The sequence below is a fragment of the Phyllopteryx taeniolatus genome, chromosome 3 (genome assembly GCF_024500385.1).
Source record: "Phyllopteryx taeniolatus isolate TA_2022b chromosome 3, UOR_Ptae_1.2, whole genome shotgun sequence".
In the NCBI taxonomy this organism is placed as follows: Eukaryota; Metazoa; Chordata; class Actinopteri; order Syngnathiformes; family Syngnathidae; genus Phyllopteryx; species Phyllopteryx taeniolatus.
The window spans coordinates 22,991,288-23,014,811 of NC_084504.1; the positions used below are offsets into that span (position 1 = coordinate 22,991,288).

At 42.5% G+C, this 23,524-nt stretch overlaps 1 protein-coding gene across 5 annotated transcripts in view; it reads left to right on the forward strand.

Moving 5' to 3' along the window:
- sh2b3 (SH2B adaptor protein 3) overlaps window positions 1-22,807 on the forward strand; it is a 62,017-nt gene extending 39,210 nt beyond the window's left edge. For 4 of the 5 annotated variants that reach the window (XM_061767710.1, XM_061767708.1, XM_061767709.1 and 1 more), the window contains 6 exons: window positions 9,298-9,399; window positions 9,487-9,575; window positions 11,014-11,165; window positions 12,146-12,393; window positions 12,472-12,649; window positions 14,662-22,807. In XM_061767710.1, coding sequence (XP_061623694.1) covers window positions 9,298-9,399; window positions 9,487-9,575; window positions 11,014-11,165; window positions 12,146-12,393; window positions 12,472-12,649; window positions 14,662-15,041 — 1,149 coding nt within the window. In that variant the 3' untranslated portion in view covers window positions 15,042-22,807. The remainder of the gene's footprint in view (window positions 1-9,297; window positions 9,400-9,486; window positions 9,576-11,013; window positions 11,166-12,145; window positions 12,394-12,471; window positions 12,650-14,661) is intronic. The other variant, XM_061767713.1, reaches the window with a different exon arrangement.
- The last annotated feature ends 717 nt before the right edge of the window (window positions 22,808-23,524 follow it).

The window sequence follows — 23,524 nt, forward strand, 5'->3', positions numbered from 1 at the left end:
CACCCAAATGTGGGTGTGCACGCTCAGTACTGTATACGTGCACTTAGGACGAAGTGGGCGCGAGGTCGTGTGGTCACATCTGTTGCTGCGTCTATGTTCAAGCTACTTTCATCCATGGCTATACTGTGCGAAAGTGTGTGTGCAAGGAGGAAGTGTGAGAGTGTGTTTCTTTGAAGGGCGTAGTGAAAGCTGAGTCAGTGTGAAAAATAAGAGAAAAAGAATAGTCATAACAGGCTCGTAATATCAGTAGCATGTCAAAACAAACCCTATCTATTATGAAATGTTCTCATCTGAATATCATGCTGCTGTTTTCTTTTGACAGTTTGCGATTCTTACAAAAGAGAAGCAGTCTCTTGGCATTTAAATGTACTGTATGTACAAGCTGTATTCATATTTTTGAATTATGAAGACTTAATTCACCAGTTGATCTAATAATATACTGTATATTTTAAGCAAAATATGCATTTTATTGCTAATACTGTATGTAGAATGATGTTTTAAGAACGCATTTTACTTACTTTACATATAACATACGGATTTTAAACTGCCTGCAGGGCAAAAGTACGGCGCACAAGCACACATGGGATCAGTCATTTGAGACGCTAATAAAAAACGTCCCACGGGGGTTTACTGTACACATACTAGCTGTGCCTTGATATCAGTGTGAGTGTTTATGTGTGTGTGATGTCAGGTAATATCTGCAGAGAGTTTGTGAGCATTTATTCTTCGCCATCTCTCGTGGCGTAGCACTCCTGTGTGGCCACCCCTCTAATTTAACTCTCCATCAACCCAATTAACATAGTGACTGTGTATGTGACCATTTGTGTGCGTTAATATAGAGATGATCACTCATCACCATGCGCTGACCTCGCTCCCTCAGTGGAGTTGATTCACCAATCAGATCCGTTGTGATGTGTTGCTCAACCGCGGAGACATCTGCTGCTTGTTTCTTCTCCTCCTTCCTCTTCTTCTTCTTTTTCCTCTTCACGCAACATATGGTTCCTCAAAGTCATCACAGACTCATTCACATTCTCACAATAAATTCCTCTCCGTGAGTCACTCTCGCAAAGACAAAGATCTCGTTAGCTGTTGCACCTGCGAAGGCATCGTGTGAAGACGCATGCTTTTGCTTTTTCGATTCCCCACATCCCCAAAATTGGTGAATTAGTTTTTGCTTGTAGATGTTGATGTTCAATTTACAGTATTTTATATGGTATGAAAAACAAATAGTATAATAGTTTCAAATGTTGTATTAATCACCTCGTAGATAAGCAAGAAAATTAGGGACCATCATTTAGATTAAAGTCTAATTTAAAATGAAACGAGGGGCCACATACGATAAAAGGTAAGACAAGATGGGGCTCCACTTCATCTTGTGTTTATGAAACGTGCTTTAAAAAAAACTTGAATCTCACAAATCTCAGCTTTGTGTTATTAGTGACAAAGCAAAAAGATATTAGTATTAATTTTTTGTCCAAATAAAAAAATAATAATCCTGTTACATTAAAATTTTGCATTCCAAATAAAACAATCTTGTAACAATCAAATTTGGTTACATTTTAATTTGTATTTACAAAAATTAGTGTGCTATCATTCAACCTTTAACTTTTTCTCGCAACCTTTTGATGTAAAAAAACGTGAATCACGAATGATAATTTTTGCATTTGAATAAAAACAAACCAGTGTATTTTATTCTGACAAGAGCTTCAATGTTGTGTTTACTTCTGCCACGTTATGCACATATGCGCAGTTGTAGGACCAGTTGTACCCGTCATGTGGATCACAGAGCCTTACTCTCCCCCGAGACGATAATCTCTGCGGAACAAGGCGTCCCAAGGCCAGAGGAGCTGCACGGATGTTCATGACAGACTGCGAGCGTGGCAGATGAATTGGATAAAGTCCATTCAACACATCGCGGAAGATGATTGACGAGAGCTACCGCTAACTAGCAGCCTAGCTAACTAGCTGGCTTAGCATTCACACCTACGGGCAATTTAGAGTTGTCAATTAACCTACCACACTTGTTTTGGGGATGCGGGAGGAAACCGGAGTACCCGGAGAAAACCCACGCAGGCACGGGGAGAACATGCAAACTCCACACAGGCAGGGCCGGTAATTTTACAAATTGTGAAATTGTGACCTCCACTGCATCATTCACTTGTAGAAGAGCCTCCCCTCAAATAGATGCCTCCATTTTCTTTCCCTCTGGAAAAAAGAAAAACAGCAACTGTAATTATTTCAATTCACACTAAAAAAGAGCCGAGTGCTCAGCCCAATTGGACTTATTTTCTAACCTAAACAGCAACAGCTTAATCACCTGTGAGATGAATTCAAGTGTAGAGTCTTACTGGCTACCGCTTGGATGTTGTAATTGAGTTTGGAAACAGCATCTATTTAACGTTCCAGTGATCATTGTACTGATTATTCACTTTATTTGTGGGGAAAATATTAAAAACATTAATGTTTTCTTAAATTAATACCTTTCAATATCTAATCAAAACTGATTATTACCTTATTACCTTCGTAAAACCAAAATTTGGTACACCTCTATTGGATATTATATTGTGTAAGTGACCAATTCTGTGGCTGGTTAGTCATATTTTTATGATGTGTAAAAATCAGGGTCTCACGCCTAAGCTTGGACCCCAAATAGATTCCTGGTTCTCTCTGCAGTGGAGAAAATAAACCCCCCTGGCCACTCTGAGGAAATTGTTGCGTTAATTGAACAGAATGTTGCCTTCCTCTCCTAAGAGAGGTTCCACAAAACCAACAGTGAAATTCATCCATCCATCCATCCATTTTCTTTACCGCTTATCATCACTAGGGTCGCGGGTTGCTGGAGCCTATCCCAGCTATCTTCGGGCGGGAGGTGGGTTAAACCCTGAACCGGTCGCCAGCCAATCGCAGTCAGTGAAATTCTTCTTCGTATTTACCTTAATTTAATGTTTTTTCCTCTTTCAACAGGGATATTTAACACCTTAAATAACAGGTTCCATCCATCCATTCTCTACCGCTTATCCGGGTCGGGTCGCGGGGGCAGTAGCTTCAGCAGGGACGCCCAGACTTCCCTCTCCCCAGCCACTTCATCCAGCTCTTCCGGGGGGATCCCGAGGCGTTCCCAGGCCAGCCGAAGGACGTAGTCTCTCCAGCGTGTCCTGGGTCGTCTGCTCCAATGAGAGTTGGAGGTCACGGCTTGATGAAGCCAACAGAACCACATCATCTGCAAAAAGCAGAGATGCAATACTGAGGCCACCAAACCGGACCCCCTCTACGCCTCGGCTGCGCCTAGAAATTCTGTCCAGAAAAGTTATGAACAGAATCGGCGACAAAGGGCAGCCTTGGCGGAGTCCAACCCTCACCGGGAACGAGTCCGACTTACTGCCGGATATGCGGACCAAACTCTGACTCCGGTCGTACAGGGACCGAACAGCCCGTATCAGGGGGTTCGGTACCCCATACTCCCGAAGCACTCTCCACAGGACTCCCCGAGGGACACGGTCGAACGCCTTCTCCAAGTCCACAAAACACATGTAGACTGGTTGGGCGAACTCCCATGCACCCTCGAGGACCCTGCCGAGGGTATAGAGCTGGTCCACTGTTCCACGGCCAGGACGAAAACCACACTGCTCCTCCTGAATCTGAGATTCGACTTCCCGATGGACCCTCCTCTCCAGCACCCCTGAATAGACCTTACCAGGGAGGCTGAGCAGTGCGATCCCCCTGTAGTTGGAACACACCCTCCGGTCCCCCTTCTTAAAAAGGGGGACCACCACCCCAGTCTGTCAATCCAGAAGCACTGTCCCCGATGTCCACGCGATGTTGCAGAGGCGTGTCAACCAGGACAGCCCCACAACATCCAGAGCCTTTAGGAACTCCGGGCGAATCTCATCCACCCCCGGGGCCCTGCCACCGAGGAGCTTTTTAACTACCTCGGTGACCTCAAACCCAGAGATAGGAGAGCCCGCCTCAGAGAACCCACACTCTGCTTCCCCATGGGAAGGCGTGTCGGTGGAATTGAGGAGGTCTTCGAAGTATTCTCCCCACCGACTCACAACGTCCCGAGTCGAGGTCAGCAGCGCCCCATCCCCACTATACACAGTGTTGGTGGTGCACTGCTTTCCTCTCCTGAGACGTCGGATGGTGGACCAGAATTTCCTCGAAGCCGTCCGGAAGTCTTTCTCCATGGCCTCACCGAACTCCTCCCATGCCCGGGTTTTTGCTTCAGCGACCACCAGAGCTGCATTCCGCTTGGCCAGCCGGTACCCATCAGCTGCCTCAGGAGTCCCACAGGCCAAAAAGGCCCGATAGGACTCCTTCTTCAGCTTGACGGCATCCCTCACCGTTGGTGTCCACCAACGGGTTCGGGGATTGCCGCCACGACAGGCACCGACCACCTTACGGCCACAGCTCCGGTCGGCCGCCTCAGCAATGGAGGCGCGGAACATGGTCCACTCGGACTCGATGTCCCCCGCCTCCCCCGGAACATGAGCAAAATTCTGTCGGAGGTGGGAGTTGAAACTCCTTCTGACAGGGGATTCTGCCAGACGTTCCCAGCAGACCCTCACAATACGTTTGGGCCTGCCACGTCGGACCGGCATCTTCCCCCACCATCGGAGCCAACTCACCACCAGGTGGTGATCAGTTGACAGCTCCGCCCCTCTCTTCACCCGAGTGTCCAAGACATGCGGCCGCAAGTCCGATGACACGACCACAAAGTCGATCATCGAACTGCGACCTAGGGTGTCCTGGTGCCAAGTGCACCAATAACAGGTTCACAGACTTAATATTTAGCTCCAATTGTAAATGAAGACCTCGGACAAAGGAGGCAGATAACTTCACTTTTAGTCACTTCCTCATAGTCACATTCGATGAAATGACTCATTTCCCTCCCACCACTCTCGTTGATGATATTAGACGCTGTGGTTGAGACACCCGACGACGCGACCGATGGCGTCCATTCACAATAACTGGCCATCTGAGGAAATCAAGCGGGTGCATGGGTCATCTCTTCTTTCGTTGCGCTTACGTGCATGTGTGTGTAGGATTAGCATAGACATTCCTCAGGCTCACACAATGTCACATGGACTCAGACGCATCCGGCGCACAAAAGCCCTGGAATCTATCGTCCCTCTGCTCTCCATCACTCCCTCCCTCTCCCCACCACCCCTCTTCCCCCTCCCCCAGCCGTGTCTATCGCCGTCTCGTCTGTTTCCTTTTGACGCTTTTGTTCTCTCACGCCAATCCCCCTCCACGCCACCCCCCTTTCCATTTCTTTGCCGCGCTCCCCGGCGCACAGCATGTCGTCCCACGGGCTCCCGTGTTGATTCTAGAGAGGCATGCGGGCCTCGTCTGTGCTCCATGTTTGGATGGGAGGAAGTCCTAGCCGAGGGGTGAGGGAGCGATGAATGGTATTTGAATTTCACAAGTTAAATACACTCAAAAGAAGATGGCTGTAGATACGGTAGATAGGTACTGGAAATAGATATTATGGCTGGATGGATGATTGGATGGATAGATGGATGCCATGATCTTTTTCAACATAAAAGTTTTTTTTCTGGAAGTATTATAACTATGGTGTAGAAAAACAATACACAGAAGAATACTTTTGAGAAATTGATTACGGTACCCAGTGTTTAACAGTTACATAACCCAAACAATTTAGTCTCCCTCATGTTGCGTAACAGTTTGAAAAAAGTACTTTCTATTCACAAAGATTTACAAGACAAATTTTCCTTTCCTATTTGACCATAATACATAATTACATAATAATTGTAATATTAGTAATGCAGTCAAGTTTCAGTATTATTGAAAGTGTTCAGTTATATTTAATACATGCTTTGAAAATAACATTGTCATAAATAATAGAACTACTTGCATCTGTGTTTTTCTGTTTTAACAGAAAGTTTAAAATGAGAAAAGAGGCGTGTAAACCATGTAATCTGTTGACAATCGTTTTAGTTTTCAAGTATGTATAAATTGGTATTTATGACCATTTTCTTTCTTCATGTTTACACGCTTGGAATGTCCTAGTGTGGTGCTCGACACAAAGAACTATTACGGAACATTTGTGGTGTAGAACTGGACAGGATAAGTGGTATAGAAAATGGATAGATGCCTTAACTGCGTCAGCATAGGTTAGTGATACACCAGGGCATATTCCACTCTGTGTACAAATTGGGGTTACGTTGTCACCGTAGTAATGGAACTCTATCGTAAGCCCGAGGACCCCTGTGTAATCCCTTTTATACAGCTGCCTCTGTTATTCCTCTAATACTACCGCTAAAGTTACAGAACACAAGGGCAAGTGGCCGTGAAAAGGCCAGCTTTGATAGGGAGTGAGAAAGGGGCTATAGAGGGTAAATTTGGGGAAAATGAACGATGTTACAATGTTAACAACAACAAAAACAACACCAGATGCGCACTTAGCAAAAATGTATGGGCTTAAAACGTTCCTCTCCGTTGTTTGTAAGCTGTCTCATTTAGTTTGGTGCGTTCATTGCAGCGTTTTTTTTACAGTTTCTCCACAGTCCCTATTATTTCAATGTTGAAAAACAAATCAGTAAGGCTTTCACTTTGACAATAAACTAAACTAAAGAATATTTTGACAGGTATGTGATCTGTAAATGCTGAAAATGTAAAGCTCATTTGAAAGTCATTGGAGCACCTACAACCACCCTTGGGCAGTCAAATCCTATGAAGGCACAATGATTCATATGGAGGTGAAGGCAGACCACGATGGATACAAGAAAGCCAAAAATGTGTATTTTTGTAAGAACACACCGGCGCGACTCAAATGTCAGCATCGCTGTTGAGCTGCCGAGCCCACACATCCAATCGAGCGCCAACATGGCCGTCGGCGTAAACACGCACACGGATGGATGAGTCGGTCAGCCGGGCGTGCAGGCTCGCGGCCCTCCTGTGGTGAAAGGTGGCAGCTGACAATAACGCGTGCGGGCGTGCAAGTCAGACAGTCATGAGAGGTTAAAGTGTGTTATTCATATGTTTGGTGTCGTGCGTCCGAGCGCACGGCAAGAACGACGGGTGTGGGAGGCGAAGGAGGGAAAGTTGCCAGGCGATGACGATGATCAATAGTCATCCGCTAGCTGACATCTTTCATCACAATCATCATCGTGGTCATCATAACGGAGGCCTGACAGTGACCAAACTGGTGGGATGTTCTCACAGCACACGATGGAATCCTTCCAACTAGAGATCTTTGTTTGTTGTCTTAGTTGTACTCAGTGCAGCCATGTCATCACTGTTCCATCATAAGCTCCTAAGTCTACGTTGTGATCATTTAAATTACGATCATTTCCCTGATGGCTGCATACAGAATTTCTCACCTTTAACCAATCCATGTAGGTAAAGATACTGTATGCTAAGCAATTATATGTGTTTATGTAAATATATTTATTTTGAAAAACTGTTACTTGACAGTTTACTGTCCATTTCCACAATCAAAACCAAAGAAGAGGATTCTGCAGTAAGATGACAATCTTTAAAGGAGTGTTTACTTTATTTGGAAGGATAATTAGTGTTTGACAAATGACACAGAGCACAAAGTGGCAATAGCAATTCACAATTTTCTTCTGAAACTTTATTATCTTTATTTATTAAGGCATTATAAATAAAAAAAAATGTACGATTGTAAATAGTTTTTTTTTTTTGTCATTGCATATCAAGGAAAGCTTTGTCTAAACCAATCAATTATTATTTGTTGTAGTAGTAGCACCACCCCCCACCCTGCCGCCCCCTTTAAAAAAAAAACAAAAAAAATAAAACGGATATTGGGTCAAATGTTCTTTTTATTATACATTGCGGGCTGCTAAAAAACAGATGACACGCCGCAAATGACCCCCGTGCCGTATTTTGGACACCCCTGAGTTTACACATTTTAACTCGGGGTAAAACGGTACGGGGCGTCCTCGGTGCACAACGTACTTCCGTTCCTATGACAGCGCCGTAGCCCAAATTTGTATGGAAGTCGGAACATGCCGCAGACCAAGCTTTATTGAGCACCCGTTTGACATTAGACAAACCTCCAAACAATAATGTCGCAAAAAGTATGTATTGTAAAATTATGATGATTTCTCAGTTTGCTAACAAATTTACTTACTCAGCGTAAAATCTGGGCCTGTCTAATTGAACACAAAGCTGATATACTCGCAGGAAGAAATGGTTTATTAATTACATAATTATTACAATTTATAATCTCAATAATATTTAGTATTTATTGGAGTATTGTATTTAACATTTATCTTATTGTATGCATCTTATTTTAGAATGAGTCATTTACTGCTGAGAATTTACTGCTAGCACATTGCAGTTTTTTTTATTTTAAATGTAATTAAGTCTGCTACTGCTTTATCTTTTGCAGTTTGTTCCCTTACTGTACCCAATGTGAACCAAACGGTGACTTTAAAATCAAACTATGTGCCCAACTGTGAATTTTACGATAAATAAATCCTGATTGTTGTCCTACAAGTGATTCCCAACCAGTAAATTGAATTAGATCTATGAATTTTTCCAACTGAAAATTATTTATTTACTACAAATCATCATGTATCTTTGTTCGACTATCTATGCCAGTGACATATAGTGACAGGCAGAACAAGCAAATTCTCTTATACTAGATGGCATAAGGTACATAATTAACCTGTGAAAATTATTTATTTACTCCAAATCATGTATCTTTGTTCAACTAACTATGCCGGTGACATATAGTGACCAGCAGAACAAGTAAATTCTCTTCCTCTAGATGGCATAAGGTACCATACTTTACCTGTGTATCTACTTTTTTGTGCCTTTTTGTCGAGTGTGCCCTGAGATTTTCTCAAATGTAAAATTATGTGCCTTGGCTCAAAAAGGTTGGAAAATGCCAAGCTTAAACCATCATGACAACATTGGGTTTGTAGTGAGTCTCCCCATTGCCCACCAAAAACACGTTCTCTTACTTCAGACCACCAATTGACATTGTGAGCCACCAAAGCAACATCACTGGAGAGCTCCTATCGTGCTTCACACAGATAAAAACGCCAAGGGCATGTATGCACATACTGAACTCGTTTGCTCGTTTACACACAAACAGTGCCATGTGGTTCACATTATTTTTTTTTTATTATTATGTATTTGCTGCATTTACTGGGCGAGCTGTGCCGCGTCTTCTAGGCCGCATCTCGGTCATGTGGAGACCTTCACGGTGACAGGAATGCAGGCGTGCAGGCATCCATTCTCGTTTAGCTGTTTGCTGACATATTTACATTCGTGTGAATGACCGTCACTGTTTGTGTCTCCTAGGCCTCCGGTCCCAAACTGACGACTCACTGCTCAGATATCCAAGAAGTCCGTCGCTGCAACCGGCTGGAGATGCCCGACAACTTAAATACGTTTGTTTTAAAGGTGTGTGTTGGTTTATATGAGAGCCATGAAACACTTAACCGGTTTATTACGTGGGTGCATTTAAAAAGCCTCTTTGTCCCCCGAAAGGTTAATCGAGGCAGTTTGATATTTGAGACGGACAACGACCAGCAGGTCAGCTCCTGGACTACAGAAATTAAAGAATGCATCAACAACAGGTGGGAAGCGCAACGGGACCAACATTGCTACAAACCGTCAAATGATCAGTTTTAAAAAAAAAATCTCGTAAACTGGAATCATACATAAAGTGGACAGCCATGCAGCGTGTGCACGTGTATCAGACTGCAAAAGGAAGTGTGGGGGAGGTCTGAGTGCTCAGGAGAATCATTTCTGCAGATGTCCAGTAGACGCACACACACAAACACAGACACACACACACACACACACACACTCAAGAGGTCAGAGGTTTCGAGGTCATACTTGTATCCTGTGTAAAATCAGATTACACCCCAAGTAGAGACACAAGAGTCATGAAATATTTACGATAGAGAACCAAGCAGGTGCAATGTGGAAATCAGAGGCACTTATCTGTTACATAGCCTATACCTTTTTGTAAAACATTTATAGTAATCGGGACATATAGTTTAGAACGGCAGTTATTTTGGTATTAGGTTTTCTACTGTTGTTGTATATGGTCATTTTTTTACTACAAAACAAAGCTGCTCAAATTGTCGCTGGAAACTGTGAAAAACAAGCCATATTGAAGTAGGGCTGAGCAATATGGCTTTAAAATAAAATCTCATTTCTGATATTAAGAGATTATTTTGTTACTGTTATTCTATATGTTATTCTGTAGTAAGCACTTGACAATTACATTATTACAAACAAGTCTTGTTTTTTGTTTTTACTCCTTTTGCGATTGCTTTATTTCTGCTGATGCCAAAAGTTTTTCCGCAGTATTAACTTTCTACAGAAATAATAAATATAAAAAAATTAATATTTGTTTCCTTACAGAAAAAGTGAAAATAAGTTATTTGGGGGGAAAATCCATTTTGGCAAAAAAAAAAAAAAAAAGTACAATATGTAAACATAATCCTCGATAAATTAACATTTTAAATGTTCAACAATTCAACATAACTACATAAGCTGTCAAACTGCATGGCTTGGCCTCTGCGTTTGTCTGTTGCCAGCTCGCACTTACAGTTGTACAGGTGAGACAAGGCGAAATATTAGCGGGTCCGACCCACCATCTCTTAGGTAATGTTCAGCGCGATGATTGCCTTCCGCCGGGCTCCTTTCTTGTAGTGTTGCAACTAAGTGGAGACTGTGGAGCAAATTGTTAATTGTTTGTTTTTTTAAATGGATTTCGCTTGAAAACAACACCCATGAAGGAGCAGCATAATGGCATCTGAAGAACTTACTCTATGTTAAATGTGTGTGAGAGTGTGAAGTTGGCTCACTTCCTGTCTGTGTTTGCTGCCGCTGTTTTCAAATACACACTCACACACTCTCACTTAAACATAAACAATTTAGCACCAAAGACAGTTTCACCAAATTGGTATAAAATGTAATTAAAAGTGTGCCGCTGAGCAACATTCATGTGCAGCAAATGATGTAGCGTGTATGTGTGTGTGTATGTATGTATGTGTTGTTCAGGTTGGGCAGTGTGGATCTGGAGCCCCTCCCTTCCCCGGTCGATAGCGGCATCTCGACCAGTCACAGAGCAAGCTCCGAGCCGGGAAGTCAAAGTGATTGGCGGCCCGGTTCCTCCCACCTGGCTCCCCAGACGCGACCCGTCACAATTAGCTGTATGTATTTTTCCTTTAATTCATGTCACATTTTCTGAGTTTGTCAGTTGTACAGTTGGAATACACTTTACTGTAGTTGTTCAGTGACTGATGGTGTAGTAGTACATTCGCCTGACTTTGGTACAGGCAACGTGGGTTCAGTGCCCACTCAGTGACAGTGTGAATGTGAGTGCGATTGGTTGTTTGTGTCTGTATGTGCCCTGCAACTGACTAGTCAGCTGGGACGGGCTACAGTGCCCCACGACCCTGAACAGGATAAGCAGTATTGAGAATGGATGGATGTAGTTGTTTAATATATCAATAATACAATTTTCATATTAGTTGAAAGTCGGATGTCAAAATTCCGGGAATTTTCAAATTCACAGGCACAGATGATTTCGAGAATGTAGACTTTTTTTTTTTTTAAAGAGAGGCACTTGTCATTTAACATTTTGAATGGAACTTTATTGGTATTGAATGAGGGTGGGGTTGAATTTAGTTAGTTTTTGAACGGGTTGGGTTAGGGGGTGAGTTATATTGAACTCAACATTCATGTTTTTGTTCTTCAATGAAAGAATTGATTGTTCAAAAAAATCTTTGAAACATGATAATGTTCCGCCTTGAAGTAAATCTGTTACAATGCCATGCTTTTTAATGGTACAGTGGAATAGGAATAATAACCGGACTTTGAAAACTGCATTGAAAGAACTTTTTTTTTTTGACCCCAAAAATTCTTGAATAAGCAGGGATACACAGCCACTAAGTGTTTTTGGGGTTGCCCCCCCCCCCCCCCCCCCCCCAAAAAAAAAACAGCGGGAAAAAAATCGGCAGATAGGTGAATCCGCGGGTGCCAAACCCCGAGTATGCCAGGGTCCACTGTATTACTTTTTTATGATACCTTTCCAAAATTCCCCAGCTTAACTTCCTATTTCTTTCCGGAAATGTACTTTAAAATCCCCCCTGCAACCCCATTTGCTATTGAGAACTGTTATTGGGTTCAGCTGTAGACCACTTCCCCTGTTCCTCCTCCTCAGGCCCAGTCACCCTGGGTCTGCCGGAGCCGCTCATCCACAAGACGGATCACTTCCTCTTCTCCTACCCGTGGTTCCACGGGCACATCTCCCGGGTCAAGGCGGCCCACCTGGTCCAGAGCTCGGGGACCGAGGGCCACGGCGTCTTTCTGGTGCGTCAGAGCGAGACGCGGCGAGGAGACTACGTCCTCACCTTTAACTACCAAGGAAAAGCCAAGGTGCGGCGGGAAGCCTCACGGGACCGGCGACGTGATTATTCAGGGTACGCTTCTGACTTCCTGTTTGTGTGTGTGCAGCACCTGCGCCTCTCGCTGACCGAGTGGGGGCAGTGCAGGGTGCAGCACCTGCGCTTCCCCTCCGTCATGGAAATGCTCAGCCACTTCCGCCTCTTCCCCATCCCGCTCGAGTGCGGAGCCGCCGGCGCCGTCACGCTCTCCAGCTTCGTCGTGGCCGGCTCCAGCCCCCCGTCACAGGGTGAGGACCCCCCTCTTCTGCAAATATTAACCATTATGGGATGTTCATTTTTGGCAGCCTGTTATTACATACAGTGGTGCCTTGACTGACTCATTTAATCGTGATTTAGATTTTGGCTTCTCGAGATCATAAAAACATAATCGAAGAAAAACGATGAATGTGCTGGACGGCGTGGATGGTGTATGAAAGTTCCTGCTTTGTAAATGCACCCTGAATGCACCAATACTCTTGCAGCAAGCATGTGACCTATTTTAAGCTGTTTAATGACACCCAAGTTGGAGTTTACTGTAAATTAAACACGCCAAAAAAATAATTACACACATTTTATATTTGAATACAAGACAGTTTGTTTCAGAAACATTGCCATCTTAATGTAGCACTCAATGGAAAACCCTGTTGCCAGTAAAAATTAGCATTTGACATCATGAGAGGGATTTACCTTCAAATAACAAATAATCACACATAAATGCTGTAGTAACACATACAGACAGATAATATCACAAGGCTCAAGGGCATATATTCTTCCTAATCTGGGTAAAACAGGTTACATAGATAAAGTGCGTTGCGTTCTTCTTCTCTTTTTATCTTAACATAAGTGCACCACATTGCCCCCAAGAGGACAAGGTGCACATAGCTTAGGTTTAAAACACGGTTAAGGTTTCAAATGAGGGTTTTAAAACAGGGTTACGGTTTAAAAACATGAGTAGGGTTTCAAAACAGGGTAAGGGAATCAAATTAGGGTTTCAAAACATGGGTAGGGATTCAAAGTAGGGTTTCAAAACAGGGTTAGGGTTTCAAAACATGGGTTAGGGTTTCAAATTGTGTTGTGACGTTTCAAAACAGCATGAGGGTTTCAAAGTAGGGTTCAAAACATGGGTTAGGGTTTCAAATTAGGGTTTCAAAACAGCGTTAGGGTTTCAAATTGGGGTTTCAAAACAGCGTTAAGGTTTCAAACTAGGGTTCAAAACATGGGCTAGGGTTTCAAAACAGCATTAGGGTTTCAAATTAGGGCTTCAAAACCGGGTTAGGGTTTCAAAGTAGGGTTTCAAAAGAGTGTTAAGGTTTCAAAGTGGGGTTCAAAACATGGGTTAGGGTTTCAAAACAGCATTAGGGTTTCAAAACCGGGTTAAGGTTTCAAAACTGTTAGGGTTTCAAAGTAGGGTTTCAAAACATGGTTAGGGTTTCAAAGTAGGGTTTCAAAACAGGGTTAGGGTTTCAAATTAGAGTTTCAAAACAGGGTTAGTGTGTCAAATTAGGGTTTCAAAACAACGTTAAGGTTTCAAAGTGGGTTTCAAAACAGGGGTTAGGGTTTGAAATTCGGGTTTCAAAAGAGAGTTAGGGTTTCAAAAGAGGGTTAGGGTTTGAAATTAGGGTTTCAAAAGAGGGTTAGGGTTTCAAAGTAGAATTTCAAAACAGGGGTAGGGTTTCAAATTGGGGTTTCAAAACAGCGTTAGGGTTTCAGAGTAGGCTTTCAAAACAGGGTTAGGGTTTCAAATTGGGGTTTCAAAACAGCGTTAGGGTTTCAAAGTAGGGTTCACAACATGGGTTAAGGTTACAAATTAGGGTTTCAAAACAGGGTTAGTGTCTCAAATTAGGGTTTCAAAACAGCGTTAGGGTTTCAAAGTAGGGTTTTAAAACAGGGTTATGGTTTCAAAGTAGCGTTTCAAAACAGGGTTAGGGTTTCAAAGGAGGCGGCAGTTGTGAGCCATGTGCACGCCGAGTCATCTTGTCACTAGGTTTGCTCTTTATTTGCATGAACCACATTCCCGAGCAATAATCTTCTGGAAATTATTTGGCCACATAATGGAATATAAAGAATCAGAATGATACACAGCTATTAACTCAAATGTCAGTAATTATTAGATTTTTTTTACCGAGAAGTCTGGAAATTAGGGCCTAGAAAAGTATGGATGGAAGGTATTTTAGATTCATCCTGAAATTTCCCCTGAGAACAAACTTTTTGTGAGAAGTGTTGATTCCATGTTGGCTCCATGTGGTTTTCCCTGTGCCAGGTCAGCTCTCTGGCGCCCTCTTGGTGCCGTTCTCGCTTCACCGCTGGAACTCTGAGCCCAGCTTGGCCCACTGCGGCATGTCTCGCGGCTGCAGCCAGCCGCCCTCCTCTTCCTCCTCGTCCTCCTCCACGTCGTCCTCCTGCGCCGCCGCGGGCGCTGCCGGCCCGCAGCCGCCCCAGCGCGTCGCCCCGGCCCCGTCGCCGTCGACCGGCGCCGCCGTCTCCGCTCCCCTGCGCCGCAGCGAGTCGGCGGGCCGGCGCCCGCTGCTCCGCCACGGCAACCCGCACCCGCCCGTCATCCCCCAGCGGGACTCGGACTACGAGCTGGAGCCCGAGCGCGGACGTAAGCGGGCCATCGACAACCAATACATGTTGCTCTGACCTCCCACCTGCTCTATGAGATGCACGCGTTTGATGCAGGGTGTGCGGAGCAGACTCGAGACCCCCACAGCCTCCACACAGGTGTCCACAGTGAATGTATTTTGTTGTTTGGGGTCGGGGGGAGCCGACAGGTTGTCTTCAAGCCCAGCGAGCAAAAACTATTTTTCTACATTTTCTAAAAGCAAACTTTTGAAGGTTGGCTTCTTCCAATGAAATGCTAGCTTAGCACGAGTCACGTGTGAATTGACCACTTTTTATTTATGTTGGCCGCTTCTCGCTGCCTCCTTTCGTTACTTTGCCGACGCTAGATCACTTTTTTACCCCCCGCACCCCCACAAAAAAAAGCCATTAATTCTTGGCACAATGTTCCCCGTGTGTGGCCAACACTCACTTTCGTATATAAACACAAACAACGAAGCACTCTTCTTTCTCTTGTTCATCACTTTTGGAGACTTCTAATTCTCTGTCACAATATTTCTCATTTTTGTACATTACTTTTCCTATAAAAGCAGCACAATGCCCTAGTGGTTACTGCCTCACAGTGGAGAGGTTCTGGGTTCAAATAACGGCCTGTGTGGAGTTTGTGTTCTCCCCGGTTTCCTCCCACATTCCAAAAATATGCGGGTTAGGTTCACTGAAGACTCGAAATTGTCCATAGGTGCGAATGTGAGTGGGAATGGTTGTTTGTTTATATGTGCCCTGTGATTGGCTGGCGACCAGTCCTAGGTGTACCCCGCCTCTTGCCCAAAGTCAGCTGGGATAGGCTCCAGCGAGGACAAGCGCTAAAAAAGAATGGATGCCTTTTGCTCTCGAGGTTTAGAGACAATGTGTATGTTTTATCTAAACACACATTCTTTTGTAGAGAATACAAAATAAAATATATAGAAAACATAAAAATATAAAATACAGAAAATGAAAAAACTTAACAGTCAAGAAGCTCTGCCCTCTTTCACTTAGAGACCCTGCAAAATTGCCTCATCAATACCAGATCCGCCATTTTTCAGCCTTTCACATCGCCTCTGTTGTGGCACTAGCCTCTTTCACAAAGAGATACTGGAAAATTGCCACACCAAAGTCGTAACGGAAGATCCGCCAGTCATCAGCTTTTTATACGGAACTCAGCTAAACCGGGATTGTGAAGACCCGCCATTTGTCAACTTTTTACACCTCTTCTGTTGCGGCTGTAGTCTCTTTTTATACAGAGACCTGGTACATCAGTACTGTAAAAGAGCCACCATTTTACACGAAACCCAGCTTAGGCGGAATGTTTCTGCATCTGTGTGCTCTTTTACACAGTTACACTTTTACGCAGGGATACGCAAAATTCCTGTGATAGAAGATCCAAAATGTATCAACCTTTGCCATTTACACGAAACCCTGCATACCACCGCACCCTTAACCTTTGTTCCAGGCCTCATTCTGTCTGTTGTGGAATTAGCCTCTTTATAAAGCGATCCTGGAAAATTGTGAGAATTCAACATTTAGGAGCCTTTTACGTGGAACCCAGCTAATCTGGGATATTTTCAAATGCGTTTGATTTTTAACAGCAACACAGCATCTGGAATTACATGATGCCTGGTGTGACATAGGTAAAATTGTTGTCGGACGGCGACAATTACTCTCAGCACAAAATAGCGGATTGCGAAAAACCCTTTCACACAGGTCTGTTACAGCCTGAGCCCCTTTAACCCAGCTATCCTGCAAAATTGGCACATCAGAAGCTCTGCCATTTGACACAAAACCCAGCTAAGATGATCTGTGTGAACTTCCATACGGTGACACAGCACCAGCTAATTAGATTATGTCAGCACTGGCGTCTGATGTGACATAAAATAGTTGTCAGACAGCGATAATTGGTTTCAACACATCCCTGTCCCGGTATAAATTCACAGTTTATAAAAAAAAGTGTACACACCCCTGTAAAAATGAAAAAATAAGATGAATATAAACCATTTCAAAGCTTTTTCCATCATTAAAGTTACCTTCAACCTGTTTAACTCAGTTGAGAAAAAAGAAATCTGAGAATGGAAATAAAAATAAACTGAGGTCATGTGTTTGCACACGTGTGCACACCCTCTTGGGGATAATTGGGGATGTGGCTGTGTTCAGAATCAACCACATTCAAACTTATGTTAAAAGCCAGTCAGCACACACCTGCCACCATTTAGTGTGCCTCTGATTACCCCTCAGCTGTTCTCGTAGGGTTTTCCTGATATTGTTTGCTTTCGAGCAGAAGCCTGGTTTTGTGCTATATATATATATATATATATGTGTGTGTGTGTGTGTGTGTTTTAAGTTTTTTTTTCCTCATTAATGTACACACAGCACCCCATATTGACAGAAAAAAAACGTAATTTTTGCTGATTTATTAAAAAAGAACAACTGAAATAGACCCTTTGCTGTGACACTCATATATTTAACTGCTGTCCATTTCTTCTGATCATCCTTAAGATGGTTCTACACCTTTATTGGAGTCCAGCTGTGTTCGATTATACTGATTGGACTTGATGAGGAAAGCCACACCCCTGTCTATATAAGACCAGCTCACAGTGCATGTCAGAGCAAATGTGAATCATGAGGTCAAAGGAACTGCCTGAAGAGCTCAGAGACAGAATTGTGGCAAGCCACAGATCTGGCCAAGGTTACAAAAAAATGTCTGCTGCACTTAAGGTTCCTAAGAGCACAGTGGCCTCCATAATCCTGAAATGGAAGACGTTTGGGACGATCAGAACCCTTCCTGGAGCTGGCCGTCCCGCCAAACTGAGGAATTGGGGGAGAAGAGCCTTGGTGAGAGAGGTAAAGAAGAACCCAAAGATCACTTTGGCTGAGCTCCAGAGATGCAGTCGGGAGATGGGTGAAAGTTCTAGAAAGTCAAACATCACTGCAGTCTTCCACCAGTCGGGGCTTTATGGCAAAGTGGCCCGACGGAAGCCTCTGCTCAGTACAAGACACATGAAAGCCCGCATGGAGTTTGGTAAAAAAAAACAAAAAAACTGAAGGACTCCAAGATGGTGAGAAATAAGGTTCTCTGGTCTGATGAGACCAAGATAGAAATTGTTGACCTTAATTCTAAGTGCCATGTGTGGAGAAAACCAGGCACTGCTCATCACCTGTCCAATACAGTCCCAACAGTGAAGCAAGGTGGCGGCAGCATCATGCTGTGGGGGTGTTTTTCAGCTGCAGGGACAGGGAGACTGGTTGCAATCGAAGAAAAGATGAATGCGGCTAAGTACAGGGATATCCTGGACGAAAACCTTCTCCATAGTGCTAAGACCCTAAGCACACAGCTAAAATACCGAAGGAGTGGCTTCAGAACAACTCCGTGACTGTTTTTCAATGGCCCAGCCAGAGCCCTGACTTAAACCCAATTGAGCATCTATGGAAAGACCTGAAAATGGCTGCCCACCAAACGTTCACCATCCAACCTGACAGAACTGGAGAGGATCTGCAAGGAGGAATGGCAGATCCCCAAATCCAGGTGGGAAAAACAGCATTCCCAAAAAGACTCATGGCTGTATTAGCTCAAAAGGGTGCTTCTACTAAATACTGAGCAAAGGGTATGAATACTTAAGGCTGTGTGATATTTCAGTTTTTCGTTTTTAATAAATCTGCAAAAATGTCAACAATTACGTTTTTTTTCTGTCAATATGGGGTGCTGTGTGTACATTAATGTAGAAAAAAAATGAACTTAAATTATTTTAGCAAATGGCTGCAATATAAAAAAGAGTGAAAAATTGAAGGGGCTCTGAATACTTTTCGTACCCACTGTGTATATATATATATATATATATATTTTTTTTTTTCATTCATTCATCTTCCGTTCCGCTTATCCTCACAAGGGCGTGCTGGAGCCTATCCCACTATCTTCGGGCGAACGGCGGGGTACACCCTGAACTGGTCACCAGCCAATCGCAGTGTGTGTATATATATATATATATATATATATATATATATATATATATAAAAGTATTGGAACGGCAAGGTCAATTCCTTTGTTTTTGTTGTATACTGAAGACATTTGGGTTTCAGAGGAAAAGATGAATATGAGACAAAAGTTCAGAATTCCAGCTTTCATTTGATGGTATTTACATCTAGATGTGTTAAACAACTCAGGACAGAGCACCTTTTGTTTGAAGCCATCCACTTTTCAAGTGAGCAAAAGTATTGGAAGATCCATCCATCCATCCATTTTCTTTATCGCTTCTCCTCACTAGGGTCGCGTGCTTCTGGAGCCTATCCCAGCTATCTTCGGGCGGGAGGCGGGGTACACCCTGAACCGGTCGCCAGCCAATCGGAGGGCACATAGAAACAAACAACCATTCACACTCACATTCACACCTACGGGGAATTTAAAGTCTTCAATCAAACTTTTTTGGGCATGTAGGAGGAACCGGAGTGCCCGGAGAAAACCCACCCAGGCACGGGGAGAACATGCAAACTCCACACAGGCGGGGCCGGGATTTGAACCCCGGTCCCCAGAACTGTGAGGCAGTCGTCCATTGTGCCAGGAACAGACATTATTAAATTAAAGTGAATAACATTTACTATTTGGTAGCATAACCCTCACTTGCAATAACTGCATCAAGCCTGCGACCCATTGACTGTTGCATCAGCCTCTTTCAGTTCTTGTTTGTTTCTGGGGGTTTCTCTCTTCAGTCTCCTCTTCAGGAGTTAAATTGCATGCTGTATTGGGTTAAGGTCTGGAGAGTGACTTGGCCAATCAAAGACCTTCTTCCACTATTTTCCCCTGATGAAGTCCTTTGTTGTATTGGCAGTGTGTTTTGGGTCATTGTCTTGTTGCACGATGAAGCGTCTCCCTATTAGTTTGGATGCATTGTTCTGTAAATTGCCAGACAAAATGGTTTTCTAGACTTCAGAATTCATTCTGCTGCTACCATCCAGGTGGAGATGGGTCTGGCTCAAGTTGGAGGCCAAAACAAAAAAGCAAAGAAATGAGGCAAATTTAATATGAATCTTAAATTTGTACATCAACATGTACTTGAGTGGTGTAAATGCATGTGTTTCTGCATGAAGAAAATTCATTTTGCCTTATTGTACTATTCAGAGTCTTCCAGATTGCTTAATTTATGTTAAAATAAAAACTAAATCTCTGCGGGGGCCCAAGCCCCCCCAATAGAATGTTTTTTTTTTTTTGTTCGTTTTTTTGTCACCTTTTTCATGCTTTTGGTGTTTGCATGTCTGTTTACTGCAGCCTCTTTCAGTTCTTGTTTGTTTCTGGGGGTTTCTCCCTTCAGTCTCCTCTTTGAGGAGGTAAATTGCATTCTCTATTGTGTTAAGGTCCAGTGATTGACTTGGCCATTCGAAGACCTTCCACTTTTTCCCCTGATGAAGTCCTTTGTTGTGTTGGCAGTGTGTTTTGGGTCATTGTCTTGTTGCATGATGAAGCTTCTCCCGATTATTTTGGATGCATTTTTCTGTAAATTGCCAGGCAAAATGGTTTTGTAGACGTCACAATTTATTCTGCTGCTACCATCATGAGTTACAACATCAATAAAGACTAGTGAGCCCGTTCCAGAAGCAGGCATGCAAGCCCAAGCCATGACATTACTTCCACCATGCTTCACAGATGAGCTTGTCTGTTTTGGATCATAAGCTGTTGTATTGACTATGGTCAAAGTTTGTGCAATAGCACTGATCGATTTTCCCGCTTCTCTCAGCTTCAAAATGGTTTGCTTTTCTCCCATACACAGCTCTCTGGTCCACATGTTTGCTGAATAGCAAATGGAGTTTTCACAGGTGAAATCCAAAGCCAAAAACAAGCACTAACGTTTAAGCAATCAATCTAAAAGGCAACACCTGAGCAACTAGAAACAGCCATCAGTCACATGTTCCAATACTTTTGCTCACTTGAGAAGTGGGTGGCTTCAAACAAAAGGTGCTCTGTCCTGAGTTGCTGAACACATCTAGATGTAAATACCATGAAATAAAAGCTGTAACTCTGAACTTTTGTCTCATATTCATCTTTTGATCTGAAACCCAAATGTCTTCAGTAAACAACAAAAAACAAGGGAATTGACCTTGCTGTTTCAATACTTTTGGAGGGGACAGTATATATCATAAAAACCTGCCATTTGAACAGGGGTGTGTAGACTTTTTTAATCTACTGTATGTTGTTCCGGCTCTAATACTACCTCGCCCGGTCGACTTGTTCACCCCCCATTCTGTGTCCTCTTGCTATAAAACAGTGACTCTGGAAAAAAGGTGGAAAAATGCCAGCTTTTCCAGACAGTGTGACAGGGGCAAGCCAGGCTAATATGCTAAACGTCTTCACTTTGGACACGTGAAACTGGTCCAAAATTCAACAAAGACACAATCATCGTCAATTCATTAAGAGATTTTGTCCATTATTGTGGAATATTTCACATTTATTGAACCAAGGCACATATTTAAGTGTATATTTAAATTATCACGGCATACCACCACGCAAAAATGGATGCACAGGTTAATTATGTATTTTGTGCCGTGGAAGAGCATTGAATTGTTCTACCTGTCACTATACGTGGCTTGCATAGAGAGATGAACAAATATACATCAATGAATGAAAGCCCTCGTACTCAGTAAGGTTGCTATTATGAAATATTTTCTATTTTTGTGAGCCAATGTGCCTCTTGGCGCGTTCAAGTACCGTAAGAATTTTGAGCACAGCCTTTAACTCGATGACACACTTCATTTCTTTTTTTTTCTTTTTTTTTTTTTACACGTTTCCTTTGGACGAATGTTTTTTTTTTTGTTTTTTTTAAATACATATATGTCCAACTCTACTTTTTTAATATTTTTTTTTTTTAAACACACACACAGGTAGCATTAACTGTTTGTTGTGCGACGTTGTCACGACAACAAATATTCATCTGCCACGCTTTATTTTGGTAGCAATGGGATGTCTTAACACTAACACACGTCCGATTGTTTGTTTTCTTTTTTTATTTTTTTTATTTTGGGCACTTCAACAAAAATGGACACGTGTGATGTTCTTGCAACTGTAACATGTTGACCAATCACAAGTCCTCTCTGCTTCAAAAACAAAAGAAGAAAGTGTGCCGTGCAATATCATTGTAGTGCTTCCCATAGCTGGAATTTGATTCCATATAGCCGCAATGTTCTCATGTTTTTAAATCAGTGTTGGGGAACCTTTAGTTTTTCTATTTTGTAGTCCTCTGAGGGACATACTGAATTAACAAACAAACATGATGGAACAAGTGTGTATTGTTCAGTATGATGAGTGTTTGTTGGTTGTGTGTTTTAGTTCCTCTCTGGTTTTATGTTTTAGAACTGCTCCATGTTGGGTCCCCCATCCCTGCTTCAAAGCTTCTCATCAGTTGCTTTAGCCACTCATTCTTTTTTAAATTATGACCATGATGATGATTTGATGTCATTGTGCCTTTTGAGTTGATTGAAAAATGTCCCGTTAATGAACGTGTTCTCAATACTGTTTGTGTTTACCTCAGCACTGTAAAGCTCCCCTTGCCCTCCCCCTCCCATTCCAGACCACCACAGAGCTTTTGAATGAAGATGTTGGCTTTGTGTTCACAATCCCTTTTCATTCAGTTGTAAGCCTTCTAAATTATATATCAACTGTACATTGGACTCATGGTTTTGTTTTTCTGTTTTTTGTTTCTTTTGTAAAATAAACCTAACCAGATTAAAGCCTCTTTCCAGGGTAACTGCAGCCTTAAGTCCTTAACATATTTGATGTACTTGAAAAAAACAATAACGGCTAGCCATATATATATATATATATATATACACACACACAATGTATAGACATGTATTACTTTTTTGTTTAAGAATTTCTGCAAATTTTTAATCGGTTTTTTACATTTCCAGAAGTAATTTTTCCTCATAAGATTCTCCAAAAAGTAAGCAGTTATATTTGAGAAATTTTGAGAAAATTTTATTTTACCCCAAAAAATAATTTCAATGAGGGGAAAAACTCAATACAAGAATAAAGCGACAATTTGGAAAAGTGGTAATGAGTTTAGTCGTAATTTTACAAGATGAACAGTAAACAAGTCATTTTACGTGGGGGGGGGGGGGAATCCTGATGTTTATCATTTTGTGAAAGTTTATTTTACACCAACGGTGTAGAATAATGTGAAGAAAAAAAAAAACGCAATTTCTTGGCAACATTCATTGCCAAAGAACCACACAGCAGTCAGTTCAGTTTTTAAAACTTTTTTTTATTTTTAAATTTTTTTTGGCTCATTTTTTTAAATTATTTATATTATCTACAAAGTAAAAGTTTTAACTTAAAAGTTACATTGGGCTTGGGTGAGAGGTGGGTTGTGATCACTGTCATTTCTTCAGGGTTTTTCTTTTTTTTCATAAATAAACGCTCATGTTTGTTGTATTTTCCCTGTCGATGGCCATTTTTTAGTTTGGTTAGACATTTGTAGTCTTGTAGCAGCAGCAGCAGCAATACAACAGTAACATTAATACTGTTCAAAATGGGTTGCTTTTTTCCC